Here is a 24,789-nt window from a genome sequence, read left to right on the forward strand (position 1 = left end):
GCTTTGTTAGAATCACGTTTTTATTACATAGAATAATTTGAAAGATGACTTCTGTGTATCTGGAACATCCTGTTCTGAGAATTTACCTTTGGAGAATAAATAAATGTCTTCAATAGTACGCAGGGTATACCCAGAAACCTCAACTTCTAAGAATTTTTACAGCCTATTTTAATTGGTTTTATTTGCTCACAATGTCTTCATTGCCTATTTGCAAAAAGCATTCAGCATATCCTTTTAATTGAAATAAGTTAATTTGTTTTTTGTTTTTACTAAGCATTTGGAGATGTCCTGAGATAATTGGTTTGAAAATTACTGATCCACATGGCAATTGGAGGTTGGGTATAACTTGTTTGTAACTACTAAATTTCAACTTGAACAATTTTTTTCCCATTTTTAAAAAATGAGATAATAAAACCTAACAATCAGCCTTGTTTTGCATGTGTTCTTTGCGTGGACCATAATGACTAATTTACAGAAAATGTTTCCTTGAAGATGTCCTTGATGGGAAGGACATATTTAGACCTGGCAACAGTAATTTATTTAATTTATTTTAAATTTGGTTTCAGTGAGCAACCCTAATTAACCTGATTTTTTGCTGATAATCACTCTCAATGGAATCAAATAAAAAATCCGGGGACGGATTGAGCGGCACCCAGAAGGAAGCAGCGCTCCGTGCACTCGTCCAGCGCACAGGATATAGCTTGGTCCAGGTAGGAACTTCTTGTGACTTCCGCTGAGAACTACAGAATCCACAGAGTGGTGGGAGTATTAGCATCTCTGATTCAAAAAGTGAACAGTCCATTTTATAACTTTTTAGGGGGATGTCCTCCTTTGAGGTGACAAGCCCCAGGGAGAAGGAAGTTGCATCGTTTCCCATTTCCAAGGGCCCCTGCGGGTGATGTTCTCTTGTTCAAAATTATTTTGCTTCACACCTCTCACAAAACACAAAAAATCAACTCAAGGTGGATCAGAGATGTAAGGGTAAAGCCCCAAACCATAAAGATTATAAGAAACATAGTAGGACCAAATTTAGAAAGCTTAGCTCATGGAACAACAGTGTTGACAAATACAGCCAGAGATACACAACCAGGAGAGGATAAAATTGATGAATGGGACCTTCTAAAGATTAAATCCCTGTATGCATCAAAAATATTTCCCAACAGGGTGAAAAGAAAACCTACTAACTTGGGGGGGAAAACCATTTGGCAATACCATCTCTTATCAAAAGTTTACAGAATACTACAGGGCCTCCACAAGAAAAAGACTGATAACCCAATCACAAAATGGGCAAAAGACATGGCAAGGCTTTTCACAGAGGAAAATATTTGGATGTTTAACAGACACATGAAGAAATACTCAAAACTACTGGCAATAAGAGAGATGCAAATCAAAACCACAGAGATACCATCTTACCCCAGTAGCAGTGACAAAGTTTAACAGGACATTATGTAATAAAGTTGGAGAGGATGTGGAGAGTTTAGAACTCTTATACATCGTTGGTGGGATTATAAAATGGTACAACCACTCTGGAAGGCACTCTGGCATTTCCTCAAAAAGCTGAAGAGAAATTTCCTATGACCGAGCTCTTCCATGGTTTGGAACATACTCCAGGAAAATCAGAAATGAGACACAAACAGAAATTTGTACACCAATGTTCATAGCAATGTTATTCACCATTGTAAGAATATGAAAACAGCCCAAATATCCAACCACAATCAACTGGATTGAGAAATTATGGTACAGTCTCATAATGGAATACTACGCAATGTGCCAAAGCAGAAATTTTAAAAATTACTACATAACTTGGGAGGGACTGGAGAGCAATGTTCTAAGTGATCTAAATCAGTCCCAAAGAGACAAATACTATATAAGACCATTATTGTAGAAATAGATAACTAGTAAAACGGGCATGAGGATCCAAGTTGGGGAGGATAAGAGCAAAGGAGTGAGCACGGGCAGAGGGGTAATCATAGGATCTCACAATCTCATGAGTGCAGGGAGAGGTGGGTAAAGGAAATTGGAAAGATTCAGTGTGAAAAACACTGTATATGAACTTTGTAAACAAACCACTATAAATGAAAAATTTATTTAAAAAAAAATAATGTGCGTCAATACAAAAGACTGACACCGAACTTTTATGCATTATTTCTACTATATCAAGAGGTATTTTATAATTAACAAACACCTGTCTAATTTCTGGTTTATAAAAATATATTTAGAATAATAATATTTTAATATCTGCTTAGGAACAATTAAAAGAAACTGCTATTTTTGTAATGTACATATACCTAAATGTGATAAAATTTAAAAAATTATGTTTTTTAGTTTCTTGCTGCCATGAAACATGCACGCAAAAAAAAAAACGGCAGTGAACTGTATTTCAACCTTTTTGAAAAACAATTTGTCAATATGTATATATAGGCTTGTCCCTCTACTGGGATTATATTTTTTAATAATCTAAAACATAATGATATAAATGTGTATAGAATTGTCTAAGAAAACATTGTAATAATTCAATATCACAAGACTAAATGCATAAAGTAATTATACAAATTATGAGTATCTAAAAATTGTACTGAAAAACAGACTATTAGAAACAATCCCCAAGCCATGTAAACTCTCTATTTAAGTTTATTCTGAGCACTAGTTCTTTTTCCCAGATGAACTTTAGGTCAACATTTCTGGTAATTTTCAGATGATAAAAGTCACCTGGTAAATATGGTGATATGACTGTTAATGTTCTGTGCTGTTAAGTTGCACCCAACTCGGAGCTGACCCTCCAGCAGGTTGTCAGAGGCTTTTCAGAGTAAATTGTACAAGTAAAGATTGCCCATCTTTCTCCCTCAGAGTAATGGGGAGATTTGCATCACCTGCTTTGGGTTGGCAGCACAGCTCTTTACCCATTTAGCCACCAGAGCTCCCTAATCACATGATTAGTCTAGTAAAATCATAAAAACTTAATTGCATTCTAAGTTTCAGATTCCACCCTTTCTCAGGTATGTAGAAATGTAATTTCTATTTTCCATGCTTTACCCTTTCACCACTAGAACAGCTAACCGCAATTTCCGAGTTGGGGTTAAAAAAGCAGGATAAGATAAAAACAGTGGAGAGGGAGGGTGGGAAATCTTCCTTGGCTGACATTGCCACAGAACTCTTTGGGCCTGGTTGGCCCTTAAAGCTTGTGAGGTACTAGAAGCTGATGTTGAGACCTCTAGACCCTGTAGGGAATCTCTTCCATCTTGGAGGGCACCTTAGCCTTCTTCTAGGGAGCTTTTATAAATCTTATTGGAAATATGTAAGATAATGAATTCCTAACACCTACAAATGATCAGCTTCTAGCCCCTTAGAGATAGTTACCCATTCTATGACCCAGTAAAATTACAAAATGCTACCCAGATCTTATTGGAAACATGTAAGATAATGAATTCCCCCAGGCCTGACCATTCCTTGAGGAAGCCTGATAATGTCTTGATAAATCCTGTGCATGTTTTCTTAAAGTGGCTAGATGACCAGATCCTGATAAGGCCCCGAGCCTGCTCACATCTGGACAGGACCCTGCCTCCAGAATGCTGAGCAAACGCCAATCGCCTTTAAATCTCCTTAACAGCCCCTTTAAAAGGAAACTGTCTTGGTCTGCCTGCATGCCATTCTGGTCTCTGCATGCAGTCACCTGGTGTCCCTCTCAGGTTTACTCAGTAAAGGCCTGTTTATTATTTGGGACCAGCTTCTTCTCTCAACTCTCTATCCAACAGAGATTAAAAGTTTCCTTCATATTCAAATTCTCTTCCAAATGAAATCTTATGTACCATTCAAAGTTATCACTTAATAATGCTGCAGAACACATTACTACTACAATTAAGAACACATTCCTACAATTAAGAGAATACATTACTACAATGAAGAGAACACATTACTTAATTGAGTAACAGTATGAAGGTAATCCCCCCTCCCCGTAAAGAATTAGATCCAAATAGCAATGGAGACAATTTCACAAATCATGGTGACCTAGTGGGTAAGGTGCCAACACAAAGCAAGCACAATCAATCCACTAGCTATTCCCAGGGAGAAAGATGAGCAATCTCCTGTGGGATTTACAGCTCTGAAAACCTGCCAGAGGGTTAGATATGAACCAGTTCTGACTCAATGGCATATAACAACAACAACGCTATGATTTAAGAATATTTAAAGTGCATGCAAAGAAAAAATAATGTTTTCCAATTAAATACCTCTAAAAATATATGGTAAATCAGCCATCAATTTTCATGTTTTTATTTTACATTATTCAATTATACCAAGAAAGTATTAATAGTGAATATTTACATAAGGAGTTAATAAAACAAAAAATAATAACAGACTAGGGGGAGCTCTGGTGGCCTAGTAGCAAGAAGCTGCACTGCATGGTTCGAATCCACCAGCTGCTCTGCTGGAGAAGGAGGGACAATTTCCTCCTGTACCAGTCAGATCTGATTTGGCGGTACACACACACACACACACACACACACACACACACACACATAATAAAAATAATAATAATAACAGACTAACAAAATCATAAACATTTATTAGGCACTATAATTGCTGTACATAGTATGATCCTATGATCATTATCAATTTCCACATGAAGAAAACAAGACACAAGAGATTAGGTATCTTGCCAAGATTTAGAAAAGAGGATTCTTCTTCTGTTTGTCAAAACGTCTGACAAGATTTACAAAACTTAGAATTGTTAAACCATGATCTTTAAAAAGTATTATTTTATTTAAGGTCAAACTTTGTAATGTGATTCACTCTCATAAATGGTAGCAGAACTGCTGGCTCTGAAATTCTCCAGGGATATAGAACACTAACATTATAAAAAGTAGTTATGTAGATTTGACCCTTATAGTCAAGATGTAGGTATATACAAGACTAGGCTCAAGTATTTTGAATGAACTGGATAATTACCCTGTAAAGTGCAGAAAAGCACACAGATTTCAAGTCAGAAGACCTGTGGCTTACCTTGTCTCTACCATTTGCAAGTTGTATGCTCGTGAGCAAATCCTTAATTGCTGTAGCCTTAAATTTCTAAGAAGATGAGCTATCTCTTGCCCTTTTCTGTTACTCCTGATTTTGTGGTCCTAGTAACAGCTGAATATGAATCTATTCATATATCAGTAAGCTAGTCTACTTTAATGATTAAGAAGAGAACCAGGTACGTTCTCCAACTTTGTAAATGTACGTGTCTTCCTAGTCTTAACTATAGACGAAAAATATGATTTTTGACAACAGTAAAAGTTTTATGTTTATTTTTTAAAAAGAAATTCTTGAATAATCATGAAGATAAAGGAAAGGTTTAGTACAATTGAGAAAGCACACCAATAAAATGATCATTTCAAATATTAGGGTATTTCCTAAGTTGGGACTTGAAGGATTTTGCTTGGCTGTATCACTGCAGTCTCTAATAGTAAATATTAGACACTTGCAAAACAAGAATTCAAAAAACAGAGGGTTACTAACCATGCTCTCTTATCACTAGCAGGACAAATACAGCTGTCAAAAATAGAATTTTGTAGGTTACTTAATAACATGAGCCAGTATTTTATATAGCAACTGGTCCAAAAGTACTTGCTGGGGAGAGTTTGAAAATATATTTTGTTAATTGTGTTTCTTTGGATATTGATAGGTGTAAAATGTATCATCAAAGTATTCCCAAGAGTAAAAGAGAATAAAGGTAGTACACTGCATATAGAAAGAAGGCATTTAATAAATATTATTGATAAAAACCTAAAATAGTAAACCTCGCTATTTTTACCATATAAAAATGTATGAGAAGAAAGTGCACTGCATTGTTAACATATAAATAGTCTTTGTCTCCAGGTAATGAAATTATGTATAGATTTCCCCCCCCCTACTTTCCCCTGGACCTGTACTTCCCAAATTTTCTAATATTACTATATATTTACTTGGCCATCAAAGAAAAAAAATATTATAATGGGCCTTTCTTAAAAAACGTAAGAGGCTTTTTCATTTTGTTTCCCCATTTCCTGTTATTTAAAGAAATGTTCTAGAGCTAGGTTTTAGGATTTTAGAAGTATCAGATGTAGTGACTGGCCTACGAAGTGGATAAAGCTATTGGGACAAAAATTAATTTATTAAAAATAAATTCAACTTAAAGCAGCATCAAATGAGAAAATGAATAGTATAGCTGAATTCACTGTTGGCAGGTCAATTCTGATTCACAATGACCATATATGAAAGAACAGGACTGCCTGTGGAGTCTCCAAGATTGTAAACTTTATGGGAGCAGGTAACCACATCTTTCCCCCATGGAGCAGCTGGTAAATTTGAACCTTTGACCCTTTGGTTAGTAGCCAAGTATTTAACAATTGCATCACCTAAGATGTAGCTATAGTAGCTGTAAAATAAAGAGCACTCTTTTCTATAGTGGGCCTTAAAACTGATTATACTCTATTATCTAAGAACTAAGGATAAATATTTAGACATAAAATATTCATAATAGTAGAATTTATGATTTAAAAAAGAACATATTATAATCACCTTGTAAAATAATAATGGTCATAAAACATATGATAACATATTTCTAAATTATATGACTATATCAAACTTACTCAAAAAAATTTTCAGACATTAAGAAATGTCCATGTTTTAATGATTAATAATGATAAGAATACAGAACTGGTCAGGGAGAAAAGTGCAATGATGAATGAATGGAAATCCAAAATCTCCGTAAATGTTCATTAAAATTAATAAAATAAAAAAATGCAAAAAAAAAGAATACAGAACTGAATATATATTACCAAATAATGGTTTAAGTATTTACACACAATATAAATATATCTTGAGAAAACGTAACACTGGATCATCTTTGAATTGTGTCTATTGGGATTTTTTTTTCTTCATTGCTATTCTTATTTTTCAAAATTTCTACAGTTAGTATGGACTATTATCATTACAAAGGGAAAACCTCATAGAGTGAGAAAAAATGTTCCCAAGAAGTATTTAATTAGGAGAATTTCATGGAGAAAACATCCTTACTAAAACTGATTGACAGATTACTCATTCATATGATTTTAATTCTTTATAAAGTTGAACAAGAAATTTCACGTAGTATATAAAAATTATAAAATTCCTCTATAAAATATAGAATATAATTCTGTATGTAGTTGTTGTTATATGCCATCATAGCAAACCAGTCTAGGGGGTTTTCAGAGGTCATAAATCCTTTAGGAGGAGATTGCCTCACTCCCGAGAGCAGCTAGTGGATTTGAACTGCTTGCCTTTGGGTTAGCCGTGCAATTCCTTACCCAGTAGACTATCAGAGTCTTCCACTAGAATTTGAAATATTTATAGATTTTCAAATTTCTTGATAGAATTAAAACTTTTATTCTTTTTATAATTAGAAAATAAACCTCAGAATCACACAATTCAGTAGAGCTATAACTAGGATTTATCAAACTATAATCCGTGTAGCCTGTTTTTTTTAGTGATTGTAAGTAATGAATAGTTCCTACATTTTTAACAGATTGCTTTTTTGAAAAGTCTAAAACATTGACAATCTGCCATTTTACACAAAAGATTTGCTGATCCCTACTACAAACTTTAATCTAGTGTTGTTGTTGTTGTTGTTATGTGCCATCGAGTCACCTGCAACTCATAGCGACCCTATGTACAACAGCCCTAAACTCCGCTCTGTCCTGTGTCAATCGCTCTGTCTCTGACACTCCCATCCCAATTATCCCAGTCACTGAATCAATCTACCTCATAGAGGGCCTTCCCCTCCTGCGCTGTCCCTCCACCCTCCCAAGCATGATGTCCCTAAGGACCAGTCTCTCCTCACAACATGTCCAAAGTATGTTAGACGGAGCCTCAGAAACTTTGCCTCCAAGGAGCCACCCGGTTTAACTCTTTCCAGGACAAATCTGATTGTTTTCCTAGCAGTCCATGGTATTCTCAATACTCTTCTCCAGCACCACAGCTCAAAGGCATCAATTCTCCTTCTATCCTCCTTGGTCATTGTCCAACTCTCTGATGCATAACAGGTGATTGCGAAGACCATGGCCTGTATCAGACGCACCTTAGTCTCCAAAGAGATACCATTGCTCTTCAGCACTTTGGAGAGGTCCCTAACAGCAGTCTTTCCCATTGCAATGAGCCTTTTAATTTCCTGGCTGCTGGTGCCAAGACTGTTGACTATGGAGCCAAGCAAACTAAAGCTGTGTACAATCTCAATCTCTTCACCATGCATCCTGATGCTGCCGATTGGTCCAGTGGTGAGAATCTTTGTCTTCTTGACATTGAGCCTCAATCCATATTGTAAGCTGCAGTCCTTGACACTCTGCAGCAGGCGCTTCAGGTCCTCCTCAGTAGTATATCTTAAAAACTAGTCCACAGTTTTAAAAAATAAATTTTCCAATAAAATTCATTAGTATTTTTCAAGTGGGTTCGTTCCACCTTGTCCCGCACACTCACATTAACTCTAGCACAGTGTACCCACTAACTCTGACAAATTCCACAAAGAGAAGCAACTTATAAAATAAGTGCTTAGAAAACATCTTCTGCCTTTGTAAATATTATTCTCAAGGGAAAGATAGAAAAGAAGTAAATATATTTTTTAAAAAATTATAGATAATAGTAAATACCATAAAGGCCATAAACCAGGCTGTGTGACAGAAAGTGGTAGACGGTCTCCTTCAGTTAAGATAACTTAAATCTGAGAATTAACAGATGACAGCAAACAAATTTTTTAAAAAAACTCAAAAAGAAAGCATCATCCTTGGCAGAGAGGACTCCTTTTGCATTGGTATTATGTACCATCAAGTTGCCTGGGACTCATAGTGACTCTATGTACATTAGCTCTGAAACCTGCCCTATCCTGAGCTAATCTCATATCTGACAGACTGAATTCCATTGCCCCAGCCACTGAGTCAATATAGTCAATCAAGGGTTTTCCTTTCCTGCATTGTCCCTCCACACCATTCCATGTATGATGTCCCTCTCTAAGGACTGCTTCCTTGTTGCCACAAACCCTCAAAATCCTTGCTTCCAGGGAGCAGCCTAGTTTCACTCTCTCTAGAACATACCTGTTTGTTCTTTTGGAAGTCCATGGTTTGTTTAACACTCTTCTCCAGCATCACAACTCAAAGGCATTGATCCTTCTTCTATCATCCTTTGCATTAGTATTGCTTAAACAAATTACTTTTAAAGTACACAGCCTTGTGAGTAATTGTTGTAGTGTTGTTAAGTGCTGTTAAGTCAAGCACAACTCATAGAGACCCTTTGAACAAAAGACTTGAACCATGTTCTACAACTATTGTTGTTTCTCTAAGTTCATAGGGTTTCCAGAGGCATGTTATTTAGTAAGTGGATGCCACATCTGTTTCCAAGCCTGTCTTAATCTGGGAGCTCCACCAAATACTGTGCACCATGGGTAACCATTATGCCATCTGACACACCAATGTCCAGGGTTCAGTACCACCCAAGTTACCTCAGTACAGCAAATTGACAGACCAGTGCTGTCTGTATCACTTAGAAGAATGTTCATTCCAAACACAATTAACATCAGCCTGAGGGCCCAACCAACTTTTAAATACATTGGCCTGCCCACCAGGTCCTGATTGGCTCTAAACAAGAGGCTTCCAGCTCACAGCTCATTGTTAGCCAAATCCAGCAAATTCAATCAGCTCACACACGGTTCTGAATGAAATGAAAACAACCAAACAGTCCACACCCAAGCATCAGCCAAAACAAGAAGAACCTACCTTCTGGAAGGCAATAGTGTGTTCTAATAATAATAATAATAATAATAATAATAATACAAGAATAAATAAGATAATTGGACTTGATCCTTCCCTTTCTCTCGTGATCAGTCATGAGCCTGATTTCCTGAGAATTATTTCCCCAAACTAGGAATAAAAGAGTCAAATGATTATAATCCTAATCACTCTTAACTTTGCTTTTCATGCACATCCTCTTAAGGATGTTTCAAAGCAACTACACTTTTTTATAGTGATTTGTTGACTTCAAAAACAACACATAAGGTACAGCCCACGGGGGCTGGGGGGGTGTCACTTATGAGTGGTTTGTGACTTGGGAGCACATAGTAACAACAAATTTCATTAGCACATGGACTCCTTTCTAAGAGTGCCTCAAATGAAAACCTTCCTCTAGATTGGTATGATGTACTTTGATGACTAAAATTGAGTAGTTCTTAAAGTACATTTTACCCAACAAATAATATAACAAAAATAAGCTATTTTAAGATCTCAGAGAGTACCAATGGATTTCACCTAAACTGACTCAGAGAGAAGCAGATGGAACGACACTGTGACATTGACATTCTTTTGCAAACACTACTACACAGAAACCCTAGGGACAGAAACAGGAATTTTACTTCATGATAAAATAAAGCTCCTCTTTCTTCTTTTGCCTCTTCTCACTACCTGCTCACATCCCCACTGTCCAAGGACTTAGGTCATTCATAAAGTGCAGAAATATAAAATCCTTAAATAAGAAGCGATATTGTGAGAACAGGATAGGGCCAGGGGATCATTATAGCCATGTGTTTCTTTAAACTTATCACCCCAGCCACCCACGGGCCAATGTTATTTTACAGCTCAAAAGAAGCCTTGTTTCTTCCAGCCAGAGTTGTGGAAGCGTGGTGTGAAAGACTCCTAATGAAAGAGAGGTTCTGTGAATCCATTCATGGGGGAGTTTGTGCCTAATATGTTGTAGGAGGAACATTAACATCCCAGCAATGCATAGGAAGGCATTCAAGAAGCTATTTTCAAAAGCAATGGATTTCTCCTCAAATAACCTAACAGAGTTGTTTTTAAATGTGCTTTACAGTATAAGGTTCAAAATTTTTGCAAACTAAGATGAAACTTCATCTTGGAGCTACCCTTCAACTAATGTCTTGAAGAGATTTTTCATGATATTGGCTTAAAAATTTGTGTGAATTTCATAATCCTGCTGTGTACTTTTAGGGCAAGGCTTTTGGACATTGGTTTCTGCTTATAGGTGGCTTTGGGTTGTTTTTTTTTAAAAAAAATACGATCTGTTTAATATCACAACTAAAATGAAATGACTCTTTATCTCCAGCACCCAAAGCTTATCATTATAAGATGCAAAGACCATGTGGTAATCCATCTGTGTAAAGCTTCAGCAGCCTTGATAGTTTACAACATTTAGAGGAACAAAGCAAGAAACTTAAATGGCACATGGAATCAGCATTGAATGTCTAAATGTTGTTGTTGTTAGCTGTAGCATCGAGTTGGAACTGACTCTTGTCTAACCCTCCAGCAGGTTTTCAGAGGCAATAAATCACAAGGGAGGTGATTGTCCATTCTTCTCCCACTGAGCAGCTGGTGGATTGGTACCACACGTGCCTTTGGTATTGAAATGCTGCTTCTTACCACTAGGCCACCAGAACTCTCTCTTAATATCTGCAAAGGTGATCAATAAAGAACATTAAGTCATTCAATGAGAGAATAATTTAACTTTCCATTATCTTGCAGGTTTTCTAGTAAACGTTGATGTTGAAGGTATAGTGTGTCTTAATTACCTGAGTAGGCCCTCCAAACTTTTTTAAACAAAAAGAACTATTTTCAAACAAAAGTGAAATTCCCCCCTCCTCTTTTATTTTTCCTTCAGACTATAAATAGGCAGACACTAGCATGTGCAGGCCTTGATTGTCATAAATTCACTGGAATGATCACACAATTCATGTTGAATATTCTATATTTACTCTAGATAAGGTATACAAAAAAGAGAAAAAATAAAATACTCCAATTGAATAGGGTCATCACATTTATTTTTTTTTTAAACAAAAAAGTCTGCAAAACAGTTATGACTTGGTTTCTTTCTTTCATAAATGCTTTGGTCATGGACTTATGATTCCTTTCTTTTATAATTGGTTTTTAGGATTATACTTTATTTGTGGGAAATGATAAATCTAAATTTCCAAGAGCACTATATAGTCTTCCTTTAAAAAGCTTTCTTTAGTAAAAAGGAAAATCAAAAGAAATAAAATCAAGTAATGAATAAAATGTATCAAGGGAATATATAATTTAATATCGACAAAGTTTTAAAATGTCAGTAACATTTCCTTTAAGGCTCTCACTGGATAACTCCCAGAGGATCTCATGACTACCAAGTCATTGTCATTGTGTTCATTTCCAAGGCTGTTACGTTTTAATAGGAGGAGACTATTCAGCTTTCTCCCTCACAACCACTCTCTCTAGTTTATTTTCAAATAAGCTTTTTCTCACTTATGTAAGTGCAAACATGAAAAGATTATTTATAATAAAAAGTTTCTAAAGCACATTAAAATAAATTGATAACTAATGAACAATGGCTTATAAATCACCTAACATCATTTCACACTCAAAAACACACTGAATGATAATAAAACAAAATTAACATTTGAGTATTATAATCATGCCTCTGCTTTTTCTCTTTGTAACTTTTTGAAATTCCACTTTTCTATAAATTTGAATGTCCTATTTAGTGAGGACATATTTTAGGAAGCTCTGGTAGCCTAGTGGCAAAAAGCTGCGCTGCAATCCAGAAGGCCTGCAGAGGGAAGCCACCAGCAGCTCTGTGGGAAAAGGATGGGCAGTCTCCCCCAAGGAAATTTACTGCCTCTGAAAACCTGCCAGAGGGTCAGCTATGGGTCAGTTCTGACCCGACAATAAAACAACAACAATTTACTTAACCCCTTTATAATAATAGTTATTAACCTTTGTACTTATAGAAAAAAATATAAAATCTTTTATACTGTATGTGTGTTAAATAATAAGTTAAATAGATTCTACTTTCTAAAAACTCCTAGCCTAAAATAGATTAAAAATACTGGTTTTAAGAAAATATGAAGGTGAGCAATTATATACGTACAATGTAATTTTCTTTAAATAGAACTAAAATGGCCATTCTCTATAGTACTGTCTGGGGTTCTCCAGATAGACCAAAGGCAAAGTCCCATCTAAGAGGAGTCCTTTTGGTACATCTTATCTAAGGATCCTCAGATATCCTTTGACCTCATCATACAATGAAGAATCTGGCTTGTAGATGGAAGGTAATAGAAATGATGTCTAATGACCAATTGGCAGCGTCAGGATGGATGACGAAGAGATTGAGAGTGTTCACAGCTTCACTTTGCTCGGCTCCACAGTCAACACTCTTGGTACCAGCAGTCAGGAAATAAAAAAGCGTATCGCGATGGGAAAGTCTGCTGTTAGGGGCCTCTCAAAGGTACTCAGGAGCAACAGTGTCTCTCTGGAGACTAAGGTTCGCCTGATACAGGCCATGGTCTTTGCAATCGCTTGTTATGCATCAGAGAGTTGGACAATGACTAGGAAGGACAGAAGGAGAGTGGATGCTTTTGAGCTGTGGTGCTGGAGAAGGGTACTGAATGTACCATGGACTGCCAGGAAAACAAACAGATTCATCTTGGAGAGGATTAAACCAAGCTGCTCCTTGGAGGCAAGGATTCTGGGGCTTCGTCTGACATACTTTGGACATGTTGCCAGGAGGGACGGGTCCTTGGAGAGGGACATCATGCTTGGGAGGGTGGAGGGACAGCGCAGGAGGAGAAGACCCTCTATGAGATGGATTGATTCGGTGACTGGGGTAATCGGGATGGGTGTGTCAGAGGCGGTGCGGTTGGCGCAGGATAGAGCAGGGTTTAGAGCTGTTGTGCATAGGGTCGCTATGAGTCGGAAACGACTCGATGGCACATAACAACAACAACAACATAGTATATTCAACCTCATAAATCAGTAACAGGGATAATATGGCACACACTCAAAAACTGAAAAAGTCACACTCAAGAGGGAAGTTCTTGACACATTGGCAACAACTTTGGAGATTATTGGCAAAAACTTGGCCAGATCTTCGTACCTAATGTTTTAGGTGTGACCCTGATAACCAGCAAGCTTCTGGTTACTAGAAATGTCATCAAGGGTGGACAGATTGGCTGGCACCTGAGAAGACAGAACATCAAATAAATGCAAATATAAAGTGATGGAAGATCATCTGAAAGCAATTTAACACACAAGTCCTTCCTTCTTGGAGAAAAGAAAACCCCAAGACTAAGAACCAAATAGAACCACAGAGATAATTACAGATTTGAAAGATTAAGTGTCTGAAGAACCATTAAAGGAACTGAAAATTACCAACCACGGGCAAAAGCAGATGGCATGAGGTTCATTCATTAAGACCCTTCCAATTTAGGAATGGGCTTATTTACAGAAGGGAACAACCATCTGGTCCCCAGGTTTGGTGAAGTTGAAAAGAAGTGGAGATATCATGCCCCATGTGGAATTACGAAGATGGACAAGAAAAGTCATCATGATTTTTTAACATTTCTATGTCATGAAATTAATCTGCTTAGGAGTCAAGGGATCTTTATTCTAGCTTGTCTGTAAAAACTTAAAAAAATGTTTCTTGACATGATTTGGAACTCAACTTCCTCACCTGCAAAATTATCATATTGGGCTATTAACAGAACCAAAGTGTTAGTGCAATGATCACAAGCAGGGAGTACAAGCGTCTACTGTTTGTGTGACATATTGTCTCTCTCGTTTATTGTCTGTGTGACCTTACCTATAAACTTTGTGCCTTAATTTCATTCCCATTTGTAAAAGGGAGGCAATAGTAGTTTCATCCTCATAGGATTGTTGGAAGGATTAAGAGTTAGTCTATGAGAAGTGCTTTGCCCAGTTCCTGGGCTTAGTAGGTTTACTTATTACTGCTTTAGTCATTATTATGTGCAAGCGATAAAGTAGCTGATTAATAGTAGCTGATTAAATGGAAAAGTCACAGAGTTGACAGTATTGGCTCATAGGAATTTGAATTTGGGCCAAGCTTTTTGGTATTAAATCTAAAATCGTATCACTGATTTGGCTTAAGATTCACAGAGACCTAATGAACAGATGAAAATCTTGTCCTGTCCTGTGCCGTCCTCAATGCTCAGGTCGGTTGTTGTAGTCACTGTGTCAATCCAGCTTGCTGAGGGTCATCTTCTACTTCACTGACCCTCTATTTTTCCAAGCATGTTGTCTTTTTCCAAGCTCTAGCACCCCCTGACAACATGCCCAAAGTACAATGAGAGAAGTTTCCCCCCTCCTTGCCTCTATAGAGCACTCTTGTAATTTACCACATCATCGATCTGGCATGATAAGAAAAATTTATCCACCACCACGGAGTTCTCAACACTGTAGTTTAACCATCCTAATTTTACTTTATTTTCCTAAAGCCATGGTTGTTGTAACTGCAAGAGAATTTAGAAAAGCAAGTAATTGGCTTTTTTTAACTCCTAAAGGAAAAGTAGTTTGTTCAAATTCCCCACGTAGATAAAAAAATTGGATGCTAGGTATCCAAGAGTTCAGCCCCTTCAATAATCACGTTAAAACTTAATTGCTTTAGAATAACTTATTGAAGAACATTGTGATGTGTTGTTCAAGGTCAAGAATGTATCTGACTTCTTGAATACCTTATAAAGATTTGAAACATCTGTGACAGAAAAAATTTCAAAGTACTCTTGACGTAACCAAGTTGGTAAATATAGTATTCAATATTTAAAGTACAATCTTTAAATTGATTCGTTGGCTTTAAAATCATATCATTGGCCTATTTAATTTATGATGGGGCTTGAAGGAAAGAAAATAGAAGTTTTTATTTGTATTTAAAAAAAATGGTTCCCCGAGTGTAAAGAGCATTGTCTCATGGAAAAGAAGTCTATATTCTTTCCTCTGAACTATTAATACATTTGTGATGTGAAGGGAAGGCACCCCATGAGAAAAGACATCAGGCACAAGTGGAAAGAGCAATTTTAACTAGACTTTATTTTAAACTCCTCAACTATAAAAATAGTGCCAGAAATACCAGCAATTCAGAATCCAACTGTCCTTTGCAAGTAATGGATGGCTATTCTAACCCTATGACTAACGCTCAGCACCTGTCTGAAATTGGCTTGGTCTTACACCACTCCTGCATTCCAAGCCCAGTAGGATATGACGGAGCATATCCCCCCAGTGATCACACAATGAGGCATCTCTGAACCATCAGACTTCAGAAAAGGCATTAGACTCTGGAGAAGGGGGCAGAACTTTTTTAAGTGTCTATAGAAACCCTGCAAGACCATTCATCAACTTTCTCTCCCATTATTTTGTCTCCTATACATATCACAAAATAGTTTGGTTGATCACATATTTAAGCAATTATAGCAAGAAAGAAAGTTTAAAGGAAAACATTTCTTACAAGGTCAATCTGCTGGTTGCCTGTTTATTTTTGAACCATCAGACACAGTTCATCAAATCAACACTTCTAGAACAACCACGTTATTTATTATAGGATAGGAGTTTGGTTGCCTCAAACTGAAGGATAAGAATCCTGCCAAATTCATACTAGATTTATTTTAGTTACCTGTTGGATATTGTATTTCTGGACACTTAAGATATAAAGGACACATCACCAAACTGGAGAGAGTGGGCCTACAGAGGTGGACAGTGGTTGGCAATAAAACATTTATTTCTGTAAGCAAGGAGATGTTCTCCTAAAGGGGTTATATAATGCAAATATTAAAAATTGGAAAAAAAACCACCCCACTTCTAAAAAATCTTCAACAGAGTTTGTAGTTTAATGGCATGATAGATATTTTCACAAAGTATATATTTATTTTTTGGTATAGATAGAGATAGAGATAGATAGAGATAGAGATAGAGATAGAGATAGAGATAGAGATAGAGATAGAGATAGAGATAGAGATAGAGATAGAGATAGAGCTAGAGATAGAGATAGAGATAGAGATAGAGATAGATAGAGATAGAGATAGAGATAGATAGATAGAGATATATAAATGGCTAGGCTTCCATACAGTAAAGCAGCAATACATGTATAAAGTACATGGGCCACCCCCTAAATACAAATTATGCAGCTGGACTCTTAACCTTCAAATCTTGGGTTCAATGTCAAAATTCTCCATTTCCCAAGCACATCTTTTGGGCAAGTTACTTCTCTAGGCTTTGATGTCTTCTTTTGGGGAAATGGGGATAATAAGTCATTACCTTCTGACTGTTCTGTTGTTCAGATTAGAAAAATGTCTGAGACCTTGTTAGGTACCATATAGTTGATTTCTGAGTCATAGTGCCCTGTATGACAGAGTAGAGCTGTCCCCTAGGATTTTCTAGGTTATAATCTTTATAGAAAGAGTCCTAGTACAGTGGTTAAGAGTTTCTAACTGAAACGTCAGTGGTCCCAACTCCCCAGCCATTCCACAGGACAAAGATGAAGCAATCTGCTCTTGTAAAGCTTAGTCTTGGAGCTCCAATAGGGAAAGTTCTACTCTATCCAAATAGGGTGGCTTTGAGTTGAGATCAATGGATTTGGGCCTTGGTTGTGTTTACTGGTTAAACTTTATAGGCAGAAGATTAGTAGTCTGATTCTGTGAGCTGCTCTATGGGAGAAAGATGTGGCAATCTGCTTCCAGAGTCATTGTTGTTCTTGTTGCTGCTCCTTCTGTGTATCATCAAATCGGAACAACTCATAGCTGACTCCCCAGTGGTTTTTCAGAGGCAGTAAATCAAACAAAAAGAGACTGCCCATCCTTCTCCCATGTTACAGTTGGTGGCCTCAAACTGTGTGCCTTCAGGATTGCAGTGCAGCTTCTTACCACTAGGCCACCAGGACTCCTTTCTATAGACATTAAAGTTTTAGAAATACACTGAGCAGTTTTATTATGTCCTATAGGATCCGTGTGAGTCTACATAAACTCAATGGTAGTGGGCTTGGGTTTTGGGGATCTATATGAGAATAGATCATCAGGTAATATTACTGTGGAGCAGATGGGTGAGTTCAAACTGCATTCTTTTGGTTAAAAGCTGAGCACTTAACCACTGAACCAATGACCACTGTCATTCAGGTATTTGTTAAGAAAAAAAAAAGAGAAAGAAAGGGGGATAGAAGAAGAAGGAATATAGGACTGAGTAACTCACACCATTTGTTATAGATCTCAGTGACACCAAACATTTTATTACTGGGTAATCCTGCAAGAGTAACAAAAGAGTAAAAAAAAAAAATATGAAAACTCTTAAAGCAAAAATGTAAATATTTAATATAAAATTATAAACAGTCTTCTGAATCAAAAAGTTCAAGATAAGGTAGGATAGCTACATGACATCTTTTTCTAAAAAAAAAGCTATTTAGCATAAATCATTAGAGGTAAAATGTGAGTTGTGGCAGACATCTTTATATACTGTGACCCCAGAATTTTTGTGTCATCATCACAGATGACATACTTGCAACCTAAGTAGGCATTCTTTCAGTGAAGATTTAACAGTGAAACTATATTGACCCACTTGGATTTTAAACAGCTAATTTTCAAAATATTGTTGTTATTAAACAAGCAATGTAAAAATACTGATAAAAAATATTTGGAAAAAACAAACCAAAATATTTAACAATGTCTTCTCCTAAGGATCATTGCATGGTTCAAAATCATGAAAGGAGAACATCAGGGATGCATCCTGTGTCCATACCTTTTCAATCAGTATGTGGAGCAGATGATTCAATAGGCTGGACTTTATGAGGAAGACTGTCACATCAGAATTGGAGGCAGGCTCATCATCAACAACCTGCGTTATGCAGAGGACACAAACTTGCTTGCCAAGACTGAGAAGGACTGGATGCATTTGTTGCAGAAGGTCATGAACTGCAGTCTCCAATATGGATTGAAGCTCAACATCATGAAAATAAAGATTTTCACCCCTGTGCTGATTGGCAGCATGATATATGAAGAAGAAATTGAGATTCTTAACAATTTCTGCTTGCTTGGTTCCACAATCAACGCATTTGGCACTAGCACTCAGGAAATCAAAAGACAAATTGCACTGGGAAAATCTGCTGTCAGGGACCTCTCCATAGTGCTGAAGAGCAAGGATGTCAGTCTGGAGACGAAGGTGCCCCTGATCCAGGCTATGGTCTTCACAATTACTTGCTATGCATCAGAAAGCTTAACAATGAAAAAGGGTTACAGAAGAAGAATAGACATCTTTGAGCTGTGGTGCTGGTGAAGAGTGGACTACCATGGACTGTCAAGAGAACAAACAGATCTGCCTTGGAGAGGGTGAAACAACATTTCTTGTTGGAGGCAAGGATTTTGAAGCTCCGTCTCATATACATCTGACATATTCCATCTGACATCTGGCCATGTTGCCAGGAGAGACCAGTCCTTGGAGAAGGACATCATGCTTGGAAGGGTGGAGGGATAATGCAGAACAGGAAGAGTCTGGATGAGATGGATTGACACAGTGACTGGGTAATGGGAGCAGGTACATCCTAGACAGTGAGATTGGCTCAGGATAGTGCAGGATTCTGAGCTATTGTGCATAGGCTCACTATGAATCTACAAGGGATCTGACGGCACATAACAACTGCAACAACAACTCCTAAGGACGCATAGAGTGATGCACTGGAGAACTGTCCTTTTACCTTTTACTTTTGTGTTTTTGTCTAGCAATCTGTTATTTTACAGTATAAAAGCTTTTGAAGCTGTAGTTATAGAAATTACTAACAGCCTCTTGTTTTGTTTGGTTTTGTTGTTATGCACTGCGGAGTCAGAACCGCCTCCTAGCTGGCCCACCAGTGAGATTTCAGAGACAGTAAATCACAATGGGGGAAAAAATGCCCATCTTTCTTCCCTGGGGCAACTTTTGGATTCGAACTGGGTGCCTTTGTACAATTCCTTACCCCTAGGCCACCAGAGAGCTTCTTAGTAATGACCTCTAATCCCCTTATACTCTCCTATCATAAGAATTCCGAACAAAATATAATGACAAAAGAGTTCTGGCTATGTTTAAATGGAGAGTGATTGACTATTTCAGATTCTTTTTAGTGGATTAGGAACTATCTTGTTGTTGCTGTTTTTGTTGTTGTTGATTGCCTTCAAGTGGAGCAAGATTCATAGTGGCCCTATGAACAAAAGGCCTGAAGCCTTTCTATGTCTATCGACATTTATCAAGGTTCATAGAGTTTCTGGCGGCATGTTGTTTAGGAGGTGGATGCCATTCCTGTTTCCAAACCTGTCATAGTATGTTATTGTTGTTGTGTGCTGTTGAGTCGCCTATGATGTATAGTGACCGCCACATTAAAAATCATAGACTTCATATTGGGACTCCTGAGGCTACTTGTAATTCTTTAATCTGTAGAATAAAGAAAGCCCTGCAAAGAAGCATTAATGCTATTCTCCCACTGAAAAAGTCCCTTAAATTTACCCAAGGTTTGTTAAGACAAAATGGGGGAGGGAGTCCATTCCATTTAGACTGAGAATAGCATTGTTCCCACACAGACGTTCATTAATAAATATCACTCACTCTTTATTTAGCTTTGGAAACAGATTTAAAGCCTTGAGTAGCTACACCCATAATTAGCCTGTCCACTGCTTTCAGTGCCAATCCTTGTAACATTTCTATTTAGGGGACGACATTGTCTTCACTGGCATATGGAAAAACACAAATACAGGAAAGCAGCAAGGGAATGCATAAATACTAAATTTATATCATGTTTAAGGGCTGTGTTAGGAATGTTTTATGCAATATATCCTTTCTTAAAAAGCTAGCATTATCCTCATTTTATATATGAGGAAATCAAGGTTTGGAGTAGCTACAACATCTCAAGCCCTATAGTTAGTGAATGCTGAAGCCAAGCAGCCCAGCTTCATTATTCCTACACCATGTAGCCCTGACTTTTAACTCAAGAGCCCCCAACCTCAATCATAGTCAGATCTTTCAATGATCAGATTTGAAGGACAACAGGAAAGATTAAGAATCCTTTACATCTGTCATGTCTAAGCTTTGACAACGCTCATCTCAAGTAAGTCTCTGAAGCACAAAGAACAGAATGGAGCATCAAACTGCTAATATCTGTTAATGATATGTTCCTTATTATGAAGAGATTTTGAAAATTAATGTCAGAAAACCAATTAATGATTCCATAATTTTCTTTTTTCTTTACACCTGGATCCATAACCTCACCTGGATTTCCAGGAAAATGGACAAAGAAAATATGGGGGCCCTCCTCCTGGATGGGATGCTGCACCTCCGGAAAGGGGCTGTGAAATTTTTATTGGAAAACTTCCCCGAGATCTTTTTGAGGATGAACTTATACCATTATGTGAAAAGGTAAGTCCAGCGTTTAATATGCTTTTTCTTATCTTTCAAGGGAAAATTACTACACCACTTTGTTTTCATCTTTTTCTTCAGTCATGAGGAGGTTCTTTCCAATTTTCTTTCTTTAGTCATGGACAAAGTTACAACATTTCTTGGCATTAGTAATTACTCCCTTGCTATTGTTCACTTTACTCAACTTTCTGTCCTATTAATGATAGCTTTAAAGACCAATATTAACGATGTCTAAACCCGTATCTCATTGCATCTTATTACTAGTATAACCATTATGCTGCAAATTCAACATACATACCAATATAGACTATCACCATAAACCACCTAAAATATAATAAATTACCTACTTAACTTTTTAACATTATTTTATAATACTTAACACTTTAACATAAAAAGAATGTGTATGTTCACCATGGCGCAAATATTTACCTACATACATACATATTGATCCAGAATGAACTTTTCGCCTACAAGTCTGAATTTCTTTTCTGCATTAATGTATCAACAAGATTGAGAATTTGGTAGTTTCTTAAAATCTTTCCACACTTACAACAAAATTAATTCCCTCAGGTTCCATTCCAACTGATTAGTAAAGCTAAAATTAAATGAAGGATACATTAGAATATATTCTCAATAATGTACCAAGTAATTCTTATAAATAACTATATGCTAGAATATTTAGTATAAATGAGAGATTGGCTGTTTCCCCCCAAAATTCCAAGTTAAATATATCCCTGTGCATGTGTGAGTATGTGTATCAGTCTCAGATTCAGATATACTCCCAATTTTGCTACCATCACACTTGGTAACTGGACAAATTACAAACATCTAATCCTCTAAGAATCTTTTGTCCTGAACCTGAAGACAGAGATGAAACATGATTAAACTTTTGCCCAATAAATGAGACATGTTCAAGCTCTTGCCCAATAAACCTAGGACAAATACATCACTGAATACCTTGGGGTAAGGTGTGGTGAGGCTGAAACAAGGAGTAATCAGCTATTAATGGTTATTGCATATGCTTAATGGCATTTCTTCCTTCATATACATGTCTTTAACACCTCTTTGGATCCCTTTTCTTGTACCAGCCAGCTATTACAAATTGCTCAATCTGAATAAATAGCTAAAGAGGAATTTAGGTGGGAGGAGGGAGTGGTGGACGGACCAGCTGTGCAACTGTAGACAGGAGAAAAGAGTAAGCGACTTCCTACCATGAAGGGTCTGGCCTGGTGTTGGTTGTGTGGAAACTAATAACACCTTCAGGAGATAGCAAGGCTCCCCAGCTGTTTCCTGTGGCACAATTGCTATTCTAATGTCAGTGTTATAGTAAGGACTAAACCGCAGCTACAAAGTTTACTTAGTTAGGTTCCAAAGGGCTTCATTGCTTTTGTTTTAAATATCACTGGAGAAGAATAAAAATGTGAAGAGTCTATTAGTCCAAGTTTATAGGAATATATATATATATTCTATAGAGAAATTAAACTTCTGATGGTAAATATGCATTTCGGGACCTATAATCATTGTATGAATGAATACCCAGGTAATTGTACAATAAAAAGTTACTCAGTTAATTTGGATTGAAATGCCACTTGCATGCAGTTTTTTCTTTGCCAAACTTGACTTAGACCAGGAGTCAGATACTGGTCTGGGCCAACATGAAAATATGCAAACCACTCCATCACGTGAGTTGTAAACACCAAATACTGTTAAAAGACTGACTTTAGAAAATCTTGTGTGTGTGCATGTGTGTGTGTACTTGCACACAGATGTTTGTTTGGAAGTTAAAAGTGTATGAATATGGATTTTCCTCTTTTCTGTTACTTACAGATTGGTAAAATTTATGAAATGCGAATGATGATGGATTTTAATGGCAACAATAGAGGATATGCTTTTGTAACATTCTCAAATAAACAGGAAGCCAAGAATGCAATAAAGCAACTTAATAATTATGAAATTAGGTAAGATCCATCTCTTCTACATTGAGTTTGAATCAAAGAATGCAACTGTACCTACTTTTTTTGTCAAGCTCATCCAATATATTTTAAAAGCCCAAATCCACCATCTTGAGTGGAATCCAACTCATAGCAAGCCTCCTTGAGGTTTCCAAAGCTAAAAATCTTTACAGAAGGAAACTGCCCAACTTTCTTTCATGGACTCCCAGTGAACTCAGACTGCCAGCCTCAGGGTTAGTAGCACTACATCTCCAGGACTCTTTTTATCAAATTTACTACATGCAAGAGATAGCCAAGTCAAGAAAAATAATAGGCTAAGGGTTCTGGGTTTTTTCCTTTATAAAATGAAATTTCATTAAATATGACTTAATAGCAGCACTATCTAAGGTATAAAACTAAGTTCTGTGAAATGTTCAAAGAAATGTATTATTTCATAAATATGTGCTAGGCACTTCAAAACACAAGAGCATTCTATTGTGTTCTCTTAGTAAACAAAATAAACACACAAGATTATTTCAGAGTATGAAGAAATATGATCAAGATTTGTGATAAAGTTATTTTAGAAGGCAATTAGCTGGTGAAATTAATACTCTGATGAAATGAAAGTTGGTGGTGTCTTAAATTTGAGAAGTATTTAACCTATTACTGTTTTTCACCCACTTTCTATAGGGCCAACTAAAACACACATTATCCTTATACTTCTGTAAACCAGTCCATCACTGGGTAAATTTCTTTCATATCAGCCCCTTAGCCACAGAAAGATCAGTTGCTTTTGGCAGCTAATGGTGACCTAGGTCTTTTCAAAGACCCGCTGGCTCTTTCCCATTTCCTTTACCCCTCCCTCCGTCAACCAAATTGTGCAACCCTGTGATTTCCCCCCTACCCATCCTCGCTCCTCTGCTCTCACTCCTTACCCTCTTGGGTCCCAATAACCGTTTGACTTGTTATCCTTCAATTTTTACAATAATGGTCTTACACAGTACTTGTCCTTATTATTAGGGTTTTTTGAAAGCATATTACAATTTGTTAATAAATAACATTTCACAGAGTAGAAATAGAATCTAAAAGCCCAAGATCAGGTTTAAACCTTAAAACCTATAAAATCTGAAGTAAGTCACTTAATTTCTTGGAATCTCAAAGATGTAATTTGTAAAACAGAAGTAACTCTGCCCATCTCATAAACTCTTATTGTTGTTGTGTGACATCAAGTTAGAACCATCCCATAGTTTGCCTTAAGCTGGTTTTCAGAGTTAATCACACAGGAGCAGATTGCCACCACATCAATCTGTCATGGAGGAGACCTTGAAAACTGCTGCACAGCTTCTTACCACTAAGCCACCAGAACTCACTAATAAGTACCTGATATGAATCAAATAAAATACATTGTAAAACTCTGCTCAAGTGTAAGGGGCTGATTTTAATGGCAATCCTATCAGAAAAAAATGTCTAGTTAGCTGGGAAAGAAAAAGAACAGAATTATAAACTCAAATGCCTCCAGAGACCAAGTATGAGAAAAATGGGCCAGGATAAAGATAATATCTGGCCTCACTATTGGAAAAGCATTAGGGAGTGGTGGGGATTGAAGATAACTTGGAAATCCACATCTAAAGTAAGTAGATGCTGTTCACCTTTAAATAATCATTTCCTTTTGTTTATGAATAGAA

At 36.9% G+C, this 24,789-nt stretch overlaps 1 protein-coding gene across 2 annotated transcripts in view; it reads left to right on the forward strand.

Moving 5' to 3' along the window:
- The first annotated feature begins 566 nt into the window (after nucleotides 1-566).
- A1CF (APOBEC1 complementation factor) overlaps nucleotides 567-24,789 on the forward strand; it is a 47,686-nt gene continuing 23,463 nt past the window's right edge. For both annotated transcript variants that reach the window (XM_006880308.1, XM_006880309.1), the window contains exons 1-3: nucleotides 567-710; nucleotides 21,039-21,173; nucleotides 23,001-23,131. In XM_006880308.1, coding sequence (XP_006880370.1) covers nucleotides 612-710; nucleotides 21,039-21,173; nucleotides 23,001-23,131 — 365 coding nt within the window. In that variant the 5' untranslated portion in view covers nucleotides 567-611. The remainder of the gene's footprint in view (nucleotides 711-21,038; nucleotides 21,174-23,000; nucleotides 23,132-24,789) is intronic.

Source organism: Elephantulus edwardii, unplaced genomic scaffold (genome assembly GCF_000299155.1).
Source record: "Elephantulus edwardii isolate Elephantulus edwardi_28Jun2011 unplaced genomic scaffold, EleEdw1.0 scaffold00007, whole genome shotgun sequence".
NCBI lineage: Eukaryota > Metazoa > Chordata > Mammalia > Macroscelidea > Macroscelididae > Elephantulus > Elephantulus edwardii.